At 39.4% G+C, this 17,825-nt stretch overlaps 1 protein-coding gene and 1 long non-coding RNA gene across 7 annotated transcripts in view; both read left to right on the top strand.

The window, feature by feature from the left end:
• The window catches only part of LOC124256724, a 310,586-nt gene extending 307,134 nt beyond the window's left edge, over positions 1 to 3,452 (top strand). Inside the window, 1 exon segment of the mRNA XM_046690688.1 lies at positions 349 to 3,452. Within this exon segment, the coding sequence (XP_046546644.1) occupies positions 349 to 473 (125 nt within the window). The 3' untranslated portion in view covers positions 474 to 3,452.
• A 697-nt stretch (positions 3,453 to 4,149) lies between these two features.
• LOC124256725 lies at positions 4,150 to 5,764 on the top strand. Of its 6 annotated transcripts, XR_006893066.1 has the most exons (7): positions 4,150 to 4,509; positions 4,549 to 4,686; positions 4,905 to 4,935; positions 5,003 to 5,014; positions 5,104 to 5,135; positions 5,306 to 5,391; positions 5,423 to 5,764. It is a non-coding gene; the product is annotated as an uncharacterized LOC124256725 (long non-coding RNA). The 6 variants fall into 6 exon arrangements; XR_006893064.1 differs by lacking the exons at positions 5,003 to 5,014; positions 5,104 to 5,135 and adding an exon at positions 5,032 to 5,063 and having other exon boundaries at positions 5,337 to 5,391; XR_006893065.1 differs by lacking the exon at positions 5,104 to 5,135 and having other exon boundaries at positions 5,003 to 5,063; positions 5,337 to 5,391.
• The last annotated feature ends 12,061 nt before the right edge of the window (positions 5,765 to 17,825 follow it).

Below are 17,825 nucleotides of genomic sequence, written 5' to 3'. Positions count from 1 at the left end.
TGACATAACAACTGATATTTAAAGGTGAAGGTACACATAATGGCAGAGATAAAATTCAGTTTTTCAGTTGATAAATCAATATGCAAACATTCAACTGTCCTGTTAAACCTGCCCTGAGAGTTCACTACTAACCAGTCTTTCCCAGTATGTTCCAGCTGCTCAGTCCCTCCTTGTGTGTGCAGTGTTGACAGTTAAGTCCAATGTAGCCATCAGTGAATATGTAGACACATACTTATCACTGTTCCTGCACCAAGTGGAGCAGATTCACTTAGATATAGCTGTCCACCCTTGCTTCCCTAATCCACTATGTTGTGTTGGGCCACTGATGGACGTGCTCATCTCTTGTAGGTTCACCATCCTCTGCAATGCATGACCTTGTGGCAAACAGTCTGGGATCAGACTTCAAGCAATACTACAAATTAACAAGCCCTGCCGGCAAAAAGGTTCCTTCTAGTCTTGAAAACTTCTTTTGACCTGCAAGTTATACCCTTGCTGTCCAATCTTTTTGATTGGTCCTTGCTCTCAGCGATAAGTTGGTGAGGACAACCACTGATTGACCTGTCACTCACGTTTCAGTGCCGCCCCAGTGGTAGTTCAATGATGACCATGCTAGGCAGCAGTTAAGCGCTAAGCGTGGCTAAGGAAGCACCAGTTGTGCAGTGAGCATCCAGCAAAAGAGCAAGGATCGCTTTGTTGGTAGCCAGAGATGACCAACTTGGACACTGCATATCTTGAAGCACAGGCAATTTCATCATTGTGTTCAGTTCCAGTGTGGCTGGAGGCAGACACATGACACATGGACTGTGTATCACATGCTAAGGCCATGTCTAAATGGGGTTGCCCTAAACTTCCTCGCAACTCAACATCTTGCTGTCTGTTTTATACAATATCTCAATAGTTTGTTCATATTATGATTGTCAATTGATTTTAATGGCATTCTAATGTAGAGTGGAACTCAGATGTAGTGTATTTAGAATTTGTTCAAACCAATGTGTGTTATGTAGACTCTCCCTCTATTCTAGCCATAGTTGTGTGATCTTTCAAATTTATAGTAGTTTGAATATTAACAGTTCCTCAGTTTAACATTGAGTTTTATGAAGACCTCTGGTTGGCATTTTTAATGCATGCAAAGCATTGTCTGTGATAGAGGTGGCATGGAATAGTGGCCATATTGGCTACTTCGTTGGTTTGAGCGGTGAGACACAACCCAATACCGCCCACCAACACCCGCAAATGCTCATGCTGTGGTTCAGGGCAGAATCTATACATATACAAATATATGTTGGCATTACTGCTCAGTATTTTTTTACCTTGATTTTGGTACTTTTTTATTCATTTGTTCCATATTTGCCATTGATTCTGTGTCATTTAAGTTTAATGGGTTGTACTGTGTTGGAACAGTCACAATTTATGTCTCCTTTAAGTATCCACTTGATGTGTTGTTCTTCAAAGTATGTTGTTTACTTTCTGGGATTGTAAGTGGAAGGTCTGTTTCCTGGTAAATATTATAACTGAGAATTTGTTATATTGTTAGAGGATTTAAGTAAGCCTACCCACATCACCTGTTAGTCTGTGATATCATTAGAAAGCACAAGGGTATTATTGTGAAAGAAAGCGTGGATGTCATAGTTGAGGTGTTACTGGAGAGTGCAGAAGGGTTTTCGGGACAGTGAGGAGCAGACAGCACAACAGCCAGATGCAAAACATTTTGCAATGTCAGTATGTGTGCAGCATTTACTTTCTAACACAGGCTGTTGACAGAATAGTGACACAGTTGGATTTCTGTCCTGAACTATTGTCATCTAGACAAGTCACAGAATACATGTGCTGGTAAGTTAAGTACTTATCAACTGAAGCACCTGACATTGTTTAGCTAGCCCATTTGCTGACATTACAAACACCAGCGGGGGGTTTCATTGAGCAAAATGAACTTTAAACCTGACATACACCAGACCATTATGATTTTGAGATGCACCTGTCTTAATATTGGCCATATAAACATTATCATAAAGTGGTTTGTCACTTCACAGGTTAAAGGTTATTCCTTGCCATCAGACATCTATCTAAGGCATTGATACTGTGACCAGCAGTAGTGAATGGGGAAGTGTATCCCCTCCATCATGTCTTGTACTTACATTCCCTACAAGGTGAGACTGACTGATGTACAGCTACACCCACATTACATGGGGCACCCCACAAACTACAAATGAGGAAGCAGACTATTCCTGAATACAGAGCTGGGTGCCATCTTTCCCCACTACAGACAATCACTATGGCAGCTAGGCCTATCTATGCTAAAGTGTACAGTGACCAAAAACAGTTGTAGCTTAACCATGTAATGTCTGCTTGAGCACGTCACAATATTATTGCTGCCACCATACTGCTGCTGTTTCTACTGTGCCCCATGTCTATCACTGGGCCTCACATCATGTTTCCAACCACTCTATACTGTCCTCTGTAGCACTTCTTCTCTCTATGATACACTGCTGCACTGTGTACTTAGTTGTCTACACAACTCTGTGTCATTACCTTGCACATTGTAAAATGGATAATAGAGCTCTGTGGGACACTGTAAATGTTTTTGTCTTTTTGTACAGGATACACCAGAGCTCTGTGTAACACTGTATATCGTTTTGTGTTTTTGGTGCAGAACACACCAGAGCTCTATGAGATACTGTATGTTTTTGTCTGTTTATATAGAACACATTAGAGCTCTGTGTGACTCTGTATATCTTTCTGTGTTTTTTGTGCAGAACACACCAGAGCTCTATGAGACACTATATGTTTTTGTCTGTTTATATAGAACACATTAGAGCTCTGTGTGACTCTGTATATCGTTTTGTGTTTTTTTTGTGCAGAACACACAAGAGCTCCATGAGACACTATATATGTTTGTTTGTACAAACATATTAGAGCTCTGTATGACACTGTACATCTTTTTGTCTGATTGATAAAACCCACCAGAATTGTATTGATTTAGATATCCTATGGCTTGTATTTATTTCTCCACCTTAACTGTGTGCTCTGCTAGATTTATCCGTGTTTACATGCAGTAGGTCCAAGATCCACCAGAAACATTTAAGGACCTTTCAAGTGACATGGAGTCCACACAGTGTGGTGGAGACATTTACACAAATATGTTATATATCATTGTTGTGCTACAAGTGTTGTATGTGTATGGTTTTTTCCTCTATTGTCAAATATATGACATATTCCATCACTTTTCAATATTTTTGCACATGGCTCAGACCTCAAGTTTACCTATTTTGTCGTGTGGTATCTACTTTATGTTTTACTGTTATATTGTCCATCATATGAGGAAATATGTTTACTTGCATGAAATATAGCAAGATGTCTTCAAGAATCAACAATCTGTAAATAGCTCAAGTTTCATACCCTGACAGACAGGTTTTGTTAATCATACTACTCTCCAGAATAAATCTTTATTGACATATGGTTGCAAATTCTCTAAGAAGACAATATTTTTATGTCAGTATTGTTCACAGAAAAGTACATGTTCTAAACATTGATTGATAAAGAACAACAAAATTTGTTGAGCACAAAATTTTACTGTCCTACTCATGATAACAAATAACAGACAAGTCTCTAGGACTCTCAAGCAAACTTTCAGAAGTACAAATGATGATCACCTTGCTGTCAAAAGATAAATGCAGCTTGTTTATCCCATCATCATTCAGGGGTCCTGTGTTCAGATTTCCGTGGATGAGACCAATATACCTGTGACATGTGTTCTGTATTTGGATATCTAACATGAGCATGGTTACAACACTTGTATAAGCCATTAACACGATGGGAAGGCATGTTATTTTCAGTAGAAATGTGCTGTTTGAGTACATTATCTCACAGCAAGGAATCCAATGAATTCTCTCAATACGCTGTCAATGTGTGTGTACTTGTCAAGTAAAATTACATGTTATTTGTGATCATGAGGAATGACATCTGTTGTGAAGGAAGTCATATTGTTACACACAAATAATTCAGATTTGATACTCAAGTCATCACTGTTATTAACCACAACAAATGTGTGAATCTGTTTTGTTATGTTTTGACCCATCCATTCCGTTACCAGAAGCCAGTGAAATGTTGCTGTGTGTTGAAATAGGATGAGTTTGTGGCAGTGTGAGTGTTTCTGTGTATGCAATGCTGTGTGTGTGTGTGGATGTGTGTGTGTGTGTGTATATATGTGCGTGTGTCTATATGCACTAAATGCAAGTCACAACTGGTGGCAAAAGATGATAATTATGCATACATGGCATTCACATGTTGAAGTAACAGTGTAGGTCACACAGAGCCTTGTGTACATGTACTAAATGTACATACATACCTCACCCCTCCCGCAGCAGCCGGGGGTCTCTAACTGTCACTGGTCACTGTTGGAAGAAACAAATGAACTTATTATTGACATAAGAATATCAGTGGAAATGTCTAGGATAAGGAGGGAGGTTGTGTTGATACTGTGTGAGGGAGGTCTAGGGTAAGGAAGGAGGTGTGTTGACAATGCCAGAGAGGTTTATAGTACAGGGGGAGGTGTGAGGGAGGTCTAGGATAAGGAGGGATGTGTGTGAGGGAGGTCTAGGGTAAGGAGGGAAGTGTGTGAGGGAGGTCTAGGGTAAGGAGGGATGTGTGTGAGGGAGGTCTAGGATAGGAGGGAAGTGTGTGAGGGAGGTCCAGGATAAGGAAGGAAGTGTGTGAGAGGTCTAGGTCAGGATAAGGAGGGAAGTGTGTGAGGGAGGTCTAGGATAAGGAGGGAAGTGTGTGGAGGTGGATGGAGAGGTCTAGGATAGGAGGGAGGGCAGTGTGTGTGAGGGAGGTCTGGATAAGGAGGGAGTGTGTGTGAGGGTCTAGGATAAGGAGGGAAGTGTGTGTGAGGGAGGTCCAGGGAGGTCCAGGATAAGGAGGGAGGTGTGTGGGGAGGTCTAGGATAAGGAGGGAAGTGTGTGAGGGGAGGGAGGTCTAGGATCCAGGATAGGAGAGGAGGAAGTGTGTGAGGGAGGTCCAGGATAGGAGGAGTGTGGAGGGGAGGTCCAGGATAAGGAGGGCAGGTGTGAGTGTGTCTAGGATCAGGAAGAAGTTGTGGGGGAGGTCCAGGATAAGGAGGGCAGTGTGTGAGGGAGGTCTAGGATCAGGAAGAGGGAGGGAGGGTGTGTGGGATAAGGAGGTGTGTGTGAGGGTGGTCTGAGGATGTGTGAGGGAGGTCCAGATAGGAGGGCAGGTGTGTGGGCAGTGCATGTGTTGGGCAGTGTGTGATGGAGGTCTAGGATCAGGAGGGCATTGTGTGAGGGAGGTCCAGGATATGGAGGGCAGTGTGTGGGCAGTGCATGAGGGAGGTCAAGGATAAGGAGGGAGGTGTTTGGGCAGTGTGTGATGGAGGTCTAGGATCAGGAAGAAGTGTGTGAGGGAGGTCCAGGATAAGGAGGGAGGTGTGTTGACTGTAAAATGGCCCACAGGGTAAAGATGGAGGTGTGTGAAGGTCTCTGATAATGAATTAGGTTTGCCTGTATGTGTCTGTGTGTGTCAGTGTCTTGGATAAACATAATATTCGTTATATTGGCTTCTATGCCCTTCCCACCCCCCACTGTGGCTGGTTAATGTGGAACTGCCTGAATATGCATGATTGTAAGTTGGAGCACCCACATTTCACAAACTGTGTTCGCAACACTGTGTTGAATGGTACATATTGTATTGTATTATATTTATCATGTCTCCTTTCCTTCCCAATAAATCTTTACCTTGTGAAACTCTTCACATTTGTTCTTATTTGCATGGTACACAAATGAATTCTGATGTTTTTCAGTGTTTGAAATGTTGCAGGTCCTCTGTGGCTACAACTGTGAGTCATTCATCTCTGTAGCTCTCTGCTCTTTAGATTTCAGTCAGCATTTCCTAGTCCTGTCACTGGATCATGTGAAATAACTGTAGCATATATATTCTACACCATGGTACATAATGCATGTGATTGTTTCAGGTATGTTTAGTGATGCTTTCAACACTTAGAACAGCTATAAAATATTCTTGTTACTTACAGTGAAGCATAAGAAAAATAAGAAAACCAATAGAAGTTATGCCTCTGAAAGAATTCTAGTCACAAATAAATCTCTTCTAGCCTATTTTGAGGGCAGTCCATCAATGTCAGATATGCTTAAACCATTGTGATTATCGACTGTCTGATGGAGTCAGCTGCAACTTTGCATTCGTAACTGTATGGGGTCTTCTTCAGGGCACAAAAAATCTGATTATGGCCTGTCAGCCATATTTGTATTTCTTTGAGAAATCATCATAAATGAAATTGGCCTCTTGGAGAAATTATTTGTGTGTGTGTGTGTGTGTTTTGTTGTTTTTTGATTACAGAAATCTCTTACACATATTGACTGCTGCCAAGGGAAGCAGGATAACTGTTTGGGGTGGGATAACACAAGAACATTGTATAGGATTTCCCTTGTCTCAGGGGTTTATAACAAGGAACAAACAACTCCTTCACTCACACATCCACTTCACTCACACATCCACTTCACTCACACATCCACTCTCTTGTTGGGTAACAGGCCAAGCATATGTCACAATAATCATCTGCAATTAAAGATTGTGAAAGAACATTGTACTTTCATTGCCTGAGACTATAACACAGCATCCATTTCTGATAAATCTTATCTTGTTGGCTTTCAGCTTAATACCGGTTTTGTTTAACATGATATCTGTTCTGAAGAAATCCTGTGAAATGTTTCAAGGTAGGAATGATGATGGAAAGTTTGCATTTATATATACATAAAAAATTTTGACATTTAGAGTTTCAAATCAAAAGCTGTCATCTGAGACCAAAACAATTTTAAACTCCAAAATTACAAGCTCAGGACTAGGATTGTAGTTACATACATGTATAAGAATAACTTTTAACGTGTCTAAGAATAACTTCCAGAAGTTTTGTACATGAACACAATCCCAAAATAGAGGATAGAATGTTTCTGTCTCATTGGTGCAGAGTGAGTGAGTTTAGTTTTACGCCGCACTCAGCAATATTCCATCTATATGGCGGTCATTAGTGCAGAAAGAACATTTATCATCAAAGCAACTGTTATCTTGACCAGTTACAAGTTAGTTGCAATGATAAGATGGTAAATTCAAAATTGGAACCACCTTAGATTTGTATCTGGTAATTTTGAAGGGTTTGAGATAAATACTTTTCCAGTCCAATTGGCTGTCGACATTATGTTCCCATTTTTCATCAGAGCTGGCTAGGACATAACAATTGCTTTTAATCCCTTGTACCTCAAACATCGAGTTGTGAGAAACAACTGTGTTTGTCAAAGGAATTTTTATAAAATATGTTTTAATTGCTTGTATAATGAGATAATATATTGTAAAGTTGACTCTTACATCAAATCATTTATCGAACTATGTAAACGAGAAATAATCTATCTCTGTTCATAAAATCAAGTATCCAAGTTATGCTCCCTGCAAACCAGCTGTGATAAAAAACATGATTGCCTCCAACAAAAATATTGTTATTACAGAATACTGGTTCTGTAATAAACTCTTCATGGACGTGGGGGGAAATTTTAAGGTACAGTTTATGAAGAGAAACAACACAATTCTTCCAAAAACTTTTGTTTACATTCATAGAAATAAGCTTTGAATATGCAGACAAATTGATGCACTTTGGAAAAGAACCCAATGAGATCGGCTTACCCGGTACATCTTGGCTCAAATGTAACATCAAATAGGTTTCCCATCCATGTATGTTTTACAAATTTAAAAACATCAATCATACTAAGACCTCCATTCTGGATGGATTTACATGCAACAGTTCTCATTATGTTATCAGATTTACCACTCAAATGAAATTTGAAAAGGAGTTTATTGAGATCTGCCAAAAACGTGGATTTTGAAGTTTTAGGTAGTTAAAGGGGCACTGATCCAGAGCAATTCCCTGGGGCTGGTTCTTACTTTTGTTATTGTTTTTTTCCTGAATGATATCCCAGAAATGTTGACTGTGTCAGCCTCAAACTGCAATTGCAATTGGTTGTATGAGGGCATATCCTAACATTGATTTCGTCTTGGAATTAATTGGAAAAATTTGTCATCTTTTGGACCCATCAAAATTTCCATCTTGATTTTTATGCTAACAAATCAAAACAGTTTGTTTAAATTCATCTGCCAGCGGTAGAATGTTAGGATTGAACGAGAAAACGAAAACAAGAACAATACACATCTTTAGTGAATTTATACAATTACTGTAATATCTAGACATTTTATATACCGATATTGCTTAAGTGAATCATATTTCACACTAGGGCTGTGCAATATTACCGGTAAACCGGTATATACCGGCAGTATCTCGCGATACGATTATCGCGATATGGTTCAGATTCTGCAATATATTGGGTGATCCAGAATTAGCTCTATTTTAATTATCTGCCCTTGATTGCCACAACAACAAATACCAAGTACCAAATATAAATTTATCTCTTGATTTCAAGTAACATTTTACAAGCCTTTATAAGTGGCTCCAAAAGTGCCAAATACTCTACCAAATGCTTTAAGTTTTGTGGATTTGAAAGGTTTCATATGTGACGTTCTGGAGGAATTAAGTGGCCTCAAATGGACCAATCTTTTAAGAAAAGCAGTGAAGATTTATGGATGTCAACTACTTTATTGTGAATAACATGACATTTCGGAGTGTATGCTTGCTCATTCATCGAGTAATGAAGGAGCAAGCATACACTCCAAAACTAAGTGCTATTCACAATAAAGAAGGTGACATCCATAAATCTTGCTTTTCTTATGCATTCCACTTCTAAATGCCCTTAATAGATTTGACCAATCTTTTATTTGGACTTATTAGTAGGACCCCTGGCTCTGAGTGACCATTTTGTTTGTTATATAATAGGACATATGTTATCAATTTATCATAAAGGCCAAAGTCTTATAAATTTTGTAGGACTGTATAATGACATTCTAGTCAAGAATCTTACTAATATATTGGATGTCACATGAGATATTAAGCTCAAGTAGTTCACCTGAATCATGTTTTTGTTTTCATTTTGCAATAGCTCATGTTAACACATGTTATATTAGAGTTGAATCTGAATGAATCACTGACATACAGTAACAATAATTACATACTGCTTTGAAGTGCATTCTGTTAAAGAAAACAACGCTGATAATGAAAATCATGTTATACTATTAAATTTATCATTATGTTCGCAAAACTTGCAATACAGTACTTTAATTAAACATTCTACATTAAGGGTGTTTATCATTTCATTTATCTGTAAACCATTGACATACAGCCATACACAATGGGGACAGGGAGCCTCAAAGTATGGTGTAGCAGCAACTAAGAAGACGAAGTCACACACAGAGAGCTATTATTAATTAATGATGTACACACTTGGGCAGAAACCTTCCAGTCAATATATCACAATATGTATTGCAATATCTCTTAAATTATTGCAATATATAGCAATAGGAGAATCAGGGCAATATCCAGCCCTATTTCACACAAACATGTGACCTAGTGCATGTTGTCGGTCTCACATTGAAAAACTGCATGGCGACAAACTAAATGGAGTGGAATGATTCTGTTCAATGCTACAACAAATGAAAAAAAAAAAAAATACAAATATCAAAATTAATAGCACCTAAATTTATAGTAATAATATCAAGCTATTACCTTGTTTGAGCATTGTATGCATCCACATAAAGCAACGATATACAATTCATCTGCAGCTAATAAGGAAACATGTTCCATGCCATGTGTCTTTTATTAATCTAATATTGAAAAATTGTATATAACGTTTCTCAGTTGGTCATGTGACTTTGTTTCATATTTTCCTATAGTCTCTTTGGTCCCCCAAGATAGCACACCTGACAACTATTTGCACCATTCTTTACACAAATAATTTAGTGAGACAACAACACAAACCCAGTCTTTTGTCTCCGGGGACACTACAGGAGATAACAGGATTATGGATCAACAGCCTGCCTGCCATGTGCCAAGTGGAACACAGCCAGGAGCTATGGACCACAAAGATAATGACAAGCTAATTATGCCAATTATACCGTTGATACCATTCCGACTCTGAAGGGGCTTCAGTTTATCCCTTCTCCCAGCTACACTTTATTATGAAGGAGGGATTATTGACAGTCCAACCCATGGATACATTGGCAGAGAATCTGGCACTGAGATGGTCCTTACGGGAAAAGTTAGAACTTTTACATGGTCTTTATCCAAGTACTGTGCCACCACAGTCTGACAAGCCAGAACGGGACGTACCAGTTGAATTAGGGGTTTCGGGTTGTTTACCTCTCAGAATGGGCACCCTAATTGTCTCTTCCCCATTCATCGGCACTTAAGACAGCGATAGACTCCTATAACTCAGGCCTCTCCAAGGCATCATCAGTTAACTCATTGCCTGAGGTTTCTCATAAACCAGTGTATGCTATACATGATGACTGACTGACTGAGTTTGGTTTTACGCCGCTTTATACATGATTAACTTATCCCGGCTAATGCACCCCAAGTAGACAAGGATTTTGCCTAGCTACAGGATGTCAGAGCACCTAAAGACCAGCCCTTTACTTGTTTATTCAAGGACATTGATGTCGCCACCCGTATGTCCATTGACATCTTATCTCATACGAACTGGTTTGCGCAGGTGTCCGTGCACTACTACCTCCACTCTTCCAAGACTATGAGGGCATTAAGAAGGATACTTTAGTATCTATGTCAGCGGAGGAACTCGCCATTGCTCATTCATTTCTGGATGTTGTGTACCAGTCTGTTGCTGATGCTACACTCAATCAAGCATGTACCCTGGGCCGTTTAACAGCTATTGAGAGAGCTTCAAAACTTAACTCTATCAGGAATTTACCAGAGACTGCCAAGGAGATACTGTTTCAGCAACCTCTGAATTCAGAATCACTATTTCATGACCAATGTCAACAAGCAATACAGGCCAAGGATGCTCTCACCTCATGAAATCTGAACCAGAGACTCGCCTTGTTATCTCAAAACAGGAGAGCAAGCCAGGACAAAAAGGGACTCTGCCCTCATCCACTGTGCCTCGCCAACCAAATTCCGTCCGAAACAATACATTCCAATGTTCAGCCTTCGACATCATCATCATCATCATCATCGCGATCCTCCACATCATCATCATGGGGCCATGGTACTTCAGCCATTAGTGGCAGAGGTAGGGGCCACAGGGCTTTTTGTGGCTCCAGGCCTGGAGCCAGGAAATATTGACTTAGATCCTGCAATCCATACTACTCTTCCTTACAACTTGGAAACGTCCCTGAACTTGGAAAACGGAGGGAGGTTGCCTAGCCCAATACATCGACAACTGGAGACAGATCACCTCGGACAATTGGATACTATCAGTAGTGGAAAGAGGATTCATACTCCCTTGGGACAACTTACTGCCCGGTCACATATCAGCCCGTAGGGAACCGATTTTTTCTACAAGGGGATAGTCTAGTGGGAGCCTCTGTAGCCATACAGCAACTGTTAAAGAAGAGAGCCATAGTGGAGATATCTCCGTCAGACCAGTCGTGCGGGTTTTACTCCCCCGTATTCCTCATCCCCAAGAAGGACACCGACGAAATGAGGATGATCATAGATGTGTAGCGGTTGAAAACAATTTATCTAAGGAGACCACCCAGGTTCAAGATGGAATCCCTGGCCAACCTGAGTACACTTATACAGAAAGACTCAAAATTCATCAGCATAGACCTGAAGGATGCTTATCTCCATGTGCCAATACATCCTCGTTCTCAGAAGTACCTGCGCTTTGTAAACAGCCGCTGGTTTCAGTTTTGAGTTCTTCCATTTGGGATTTCTCTGGCTCCTTGGCTATTCACAGTGATTATCAATCCCATCCTAGCTTTTCTTCATCGTCGACAGATCGCTATTCACAGATACCTGGCACCTGGCAAGGAATACCATAACTCATGTCCTTCTAAAGCAAACCAAGTTTATACTTTGCGTCTTCACTCACCTTGGCCTCATAGTACATCCAGTCAAGTCAGAACTGAAACCCACATCAAGGATAAAGTTTCTGGGGGCTATACTTGATGCCAGGGTTTGTCGGATATACACTCCTCAGGATCCACACCATCCGGACCAGGATACACCATCTCTTATCAAACGAGGCTGTGTCAGTTCATTCATGGATGTCCCTCCTCGGATCCCTCACATTCATTCAAGTCTTCACCTCGAGAGGCAGGATACATCTTCGCGAACCACAAATATGGCTGAACCGCTTCAGGAATCCAGATATGGAGACAACAATTGCGCCCCCTATCAGGTACGTCAAGAGTTATTGTGGTGGACAGTGAACAGCAATGTACAAAGTTAATTTTCACCTGCCTCCTCCAGATGTTATCCTTTATTCAGACGCATCAACCTCAGGATGGAGCGCGCCCATATGGACTTCCATCAAACTCAAGGACTGTGGTGCCAGGAAGAGAGAACCCTTCACATCAACTGTCTGGAAATGTTAGCATTGGTCAAGGCTCTTTCACATTGGTCATTGAGTCAAAAGTACAGTTGTGGCTTATATAAACAAGCAGGGCCAAACCAAGTCAAGTCAAGTCAACTTCTACAGATCACTCAATAATTATTCAGAGCAAAAAGTCTCCTCAGAGCACGTCACACACCAGGCAAAGTGAATATATTAGCAGACTCTTTCTCCAGGCAGGACAGGGTGATTCCAACAGAATGGACGTTCAACCTTATCAGCAACACCTGGGAAACTCCATCCATAGACCTTTTTGCAACATCAAGGAACAATCGTCTACCGACCTTTATGAGTCCTGTTCCGGACCCAGCAGCCTGGGCTGTAAATGCCCTGTTCATCTCGTGGGACAATCTAATTGCCTATGCCTTTCCACCAATAAAGCTAATTCCAGTTAGCCAAGATTGTTCAGCACAACTGTGTAGTTTACCTTGTAGCTCCAGCGTGGCCAACCAGGGCATGGTTTTCAACTCTTCTTCAACTTCTGACGGACAAAGCACTACGACTCCCTCCGTGGCACAATCTCCAGCCTAAGTCAAGCAGATTTCATGAGAATGTAAAACATCTACCGCTTCACATGTGGAGGCTATCTGCAGAACAAGGATTCAATGCAGCAGCAACCATGGCTATCACCGAGTCTATCAGACCTTCAACAGCAGCTCTATATAACACCAAATGGAATAACTTCGTCCAGAGGAGAAGGGAGAACACACCTTCTGAGATCTCCAGTCACCATTCCCCTTATAGCGGACTTCCTACTTTTTCTACGAAATGTTAAGAAGTTGAAACATAATACTATTGAAGGTTACAGATCTGCTATTCCCTCTGTCTTGGACATCCAGGGACTATCTGTAGGATCAGATTCATCCTTAGACAAACTTGTAACATCATTCCAGATTAAGGATATTTCAGCTCCATTTTTCCCTAAGTGGGATCTGTGTCTTGTTTTACAGTTTCTCCAGAAGTTTCCGTATGAACCTATGCAAGATACATCGCTAAAGTTTTTAAGCTTCAAGACGGCCTTCATCCTAGCCTTTGCCACGGCATCCAGAGTTACATGCTATAGACTTTAATCCATCGCATTTACAGAGGGATATAGGCTTATAACGGTGCCAGAATTTTCAACCAAAAATTATACATCTGCCTGAGGTCTGTTAGGACATAGGTTTTACAGAATCCCAGCTCTTCCTACCTCTGCCTCTAGATCTGACAGATCAAGAATACTCTGCCCATTCAGCGGACGTCAAGTTTTAAACGGGGTCATCGCCGTCTCTTCCTATCCTGTAAGACAAAGGTGAATTCAGAAATTTCCAAAAACACCACATCTACATGGCACACCGGGATTTGGATCAGGAATCATTAAATATCAAATTAACAAGATTAAGGGCCTTAGTTTCGTCTTTTGCGGCATGGGGTTCGGTTAATAGGGATTGGATTAAGTGGAAGCATTAAGAGCTATCTATCAGACTCTCTCCCAGGAATCTTGAGGGATGAAGGAGTCACAGTTCATACTATCAGGTAGTTTCTCAGTTTCAGTCATGGAATCCAGAAGTGATGTCATAGAACCGGAAAGGACGTCATAATCAGTAAAATGGAGTTTCTCATGTATAATAATATGGTTCATAGAGAAGATAGAGGCTACTCATATTACCTTTCGGGGTGTTCATCCCTCACCCAATCCTGAAGTTAAGCAGCATATTAACCACAACTATTAGTCATAGTTATCCTTGGAAGATAATGAAGATTGATCTTGGTTTCTCTAGTGGTATATAGGGGTTATGTCTTCTAGGGATTGCACCCCCATCCTAATGTGGGATTCAGGCAACCATAATCCAGAGGGAATGTTTACACGATAATTAGGAACAATTACATATATTGTTAGTAATTGGTAGTTAACTTACCTCTGGATTATGGGATATACTTTCCGCCCTTCCTCCCTGCAAATCGTTCTAGAAGATATTTTTTCTTCCAGAAAAATTATGAAGGGTTTCAAATAACAATGCTGTGAAACCATAGACTGGGGAGATAACTCTGTAGTCTGATAAGCATACCACTATGACTTAGTGTTAAAAATTTCATATTCATTTCTGTATGTGTCTGTGGTACCCACAGGAATAAGGCAACTATAATCCAGAGGTAAGTTTACTAACAATTACTAACAATACATGTAATGTTCCTTTTTAGGTTCAGAATTTCCCCCCGACATGAGAAAGGCTCAAGGGGAACCAGGTGGCATCACCACTAATTATGCCAGTTATAAATACATTAACTGAGCATCAAGTGAATGATGACAAATAAACAGGTGTAGGTTTATACCATCATTACAGCAAAGGTGTAGCAATCATTGTACAGCATTTGATGTAGTAGCCAGTACATCCCTGGAGTGTCCACACTGTTTTGAGGATAAGAACGAAACTTCATTGTTGTGTAAGAAATACATATAAGCATTTGCTGTGTACTAAAGTTGAAAAGTGTATATGCCTATTTACGTAAGTAAATTTTTCGATTTTCCTAGCAATGGCACACTTTGGGTTGATTTAATTTACAGATTCAAATAAATCAAATGTGTGATTTTAATATCATAGGTAAAAAGATCATTCATTGTTTCATGGCATGATTAAATATTGAGGTAAACCACAGAAATAGGATCAAATATGATCAGTCATCATACCTCAAAAATAAAAAAAAGCTCAAACTCCTGGCATACTTAATAACAATCTGACAAGAACGTCAGGGGATATTTCCAAATAACAGCATCTAATGGGCATCCACCGACTGTTCTTATTGTCTGATTGTTTATGTTGAAGAAATTAATTAACACTCGTCTTTTGGTGTATGTATATGCATATAAAAAAGGCCTCAATGAGACTTAGGTGGCTGAGTGGCAGACTGACGCGTTGAAGCCATAGATCAGTGCCCTTTGAGTTTTGAGACAAGTAAGGATTTGATCATCGCCATGTTACAAATTTTCATCCGTCTAAGTTATCTGGAATATTTAATACAATTAATTTTCATAGTGTTTTTTGTTCAGTTATCTTTCTCAGGTTAGTGGAAAATTTGATTCCAAGGAAATTCAGGATAACAATCAATTTTCAAGCATGGCAAGAATCTAATAGTACTGTTTTTCTTAGAACCAATATATGCAACTTGAGATTTACCATAGGTAATCTTAAGAGCAGATATTTTAGTAAATTAATTTAAGATATTAACAGATACAACAATATTTAAAAGATTCTCGTGAACCATCCAAGATAAATTGAGTGCCATCCACATACTGAGTGAGCAAATATTCTTCATCTTTGACTGTTATACCCCTAATATCCACATTCTTTAACAAGACCTATAATTTCTTAACACAAAATAGAAATATAAGGAGATGGGTCACTAAGTTTACAACCTCTTTCACTAAAAAACAAGAGAAATGAGGATCCATTTATAACTAAAGAGGAATTGATATCTTTGTACAAAATATTATTCCAGTTAATACAATCATTGAAAGTTGAAGAAAGATAGGGTCTTGCTAATAAAAGACCAGGCTACAGAGTCAAGGGGTTTTTAAAAAAAGCTGAAAGCATTCCAGATATAGGCTTAGACTCTGTACACCACATTATATCATATATATGTTTTATGTTATCACCAACATAACAAGCAGACCTAAAACCAGTTTAATCAGTGCCAATCAGTTTGGACTTTAGTTGATGCTTGACATTTTCAGACACCTAAGCAGTTCTTTTGAAGTGATTCCATGTTCTGGAGATTTGCCTTCTAAAAACAGTTTACTTCTATATCACAGTCTTCTGTTGAATCTTCCATAGATTTGTAAAGCTGCTCATGAAAAGATCTGGCTTCAGAAGCAGTCTCTGCTGTCTTGTATAGCAGTGAACCATCCTCAGTTGCAATATGTTGTCTTCAATAGTTACACTTATCAATCCAGAGGTGTTGCAATTTTGATTAATACAATTGTTGAATATAAATTACATAATATTTCTAAAGATGACAATGGTATTATATGTTACTTTAAGTCGATGATGAAGGCAGATGATGAAGTATGTTCTTGTAGAGAAGATGGTCTCATTTGATAATGAACATTATGGCTGGCAGTTTTAATCATTAGATATTTTTAACTATTGGGATGTTAATAACCCCACAGCAAGGAAACAGTTCTTAGATACAATTGGTAAACTTCATTATTGGATATATGCGTGAATCAGAATTCAAGTCTTGGAAGGTTCCCTTGAGAATGACCATCTCCAATTTAGCAAGCGAGACTTAATTTTTTTTCCAGAATCTATGTCCTCTCATCTATGATCCTGTATGTCTTCAGGTTATAAGATGGACCACTCTCTGGTTGACATAAAGTTACAGTTGCTGAACGAGATCACTAAAACACATATTGCAAATTCAATAATTCGCTATTGAACCAGTGAAGGAAATAGTAAAGAATGTGACCAATCTGTACAAGGCTCCTTCAGATATAGATACTGGTGATGGCAACATGGTTTACAGGATTGCCAAGTCACCTTTTCTGTTAATGATCAGATATGTTTGGAGACTGTTAATGGAAATCAATGTCAAAACAATTTCATATTTTGAATTTTGGAAGAAAATCGAAATAAGAGTTGAGTTGAGTATGGTTTTACGAAGCTTTGACAATATTCCAGCAATATCAGGGTGGGGGAAACCAGATGGGCTTCACACATTGTACCCTTAAGGGGGATTGAACCTGGATCTTCTGCGTGGGAAGCAAACGCTTTAACCACTAGGCTACTCCAATAACCATAGAAATAAGATAGAAAAGTGATCAATGGGACAGACTGAGAATTTGGAAAGAAAAAAGCAGACTTGATTCAGGCAAATTTTAGAAAGTAAAAGAAAGGAATTACAGGAAAAGAAAATGCAGGGAATTAGTATTCGGTCTAGAGCTAAGTGGAAAGATGAAACAGAACATTTCAGGCTATTTTTGTAACTTAGAAAAAAGAAACTTTATCATTAAGAACATGTTTTGGTGAAATGATTACCAATCTTCACAGTGATTACATGAACCAAAGGCTTGTGTGAGTTTATTATGTGGTACTTTGTCTACTGTCAAAATGTATACTTTAAAACATTGCAAAAATATTCTGTAAGCTATGTTACATTGTTCATGCCTGGGGTTGAGTGTGATTAGGTCCCTTCCATCCAAACTGCAACAATTTAATGACCATAAGTCAGCCATATATTTATGTGGCAATTTGCAGTAGGCCTGTAGAGCATCCTTCTCGCTTCAAAATGACAATAGATAAAGGAAGT

Source organism: Haliotis rubra, unplaced genomic scaffold (genome assembly GCF_003918875.1).
Source record: "Haliotis rubra isolate DU_JTF1 unplaced genomic scaffold, ASM391887v1 Scf637, whole genome shotgun sequence".
In the NCBI taxonomy this organism is placed as follows: domain Eukaryota; kingdom Metazoa; phylum Mollusca; class Gastropoda; order Lepetellida; family Haliotidae; genus Haliotis; species Haliotis rubra.
This window is presented reverse-complemented; position numbering and strand designations above follow the sequence as displayed.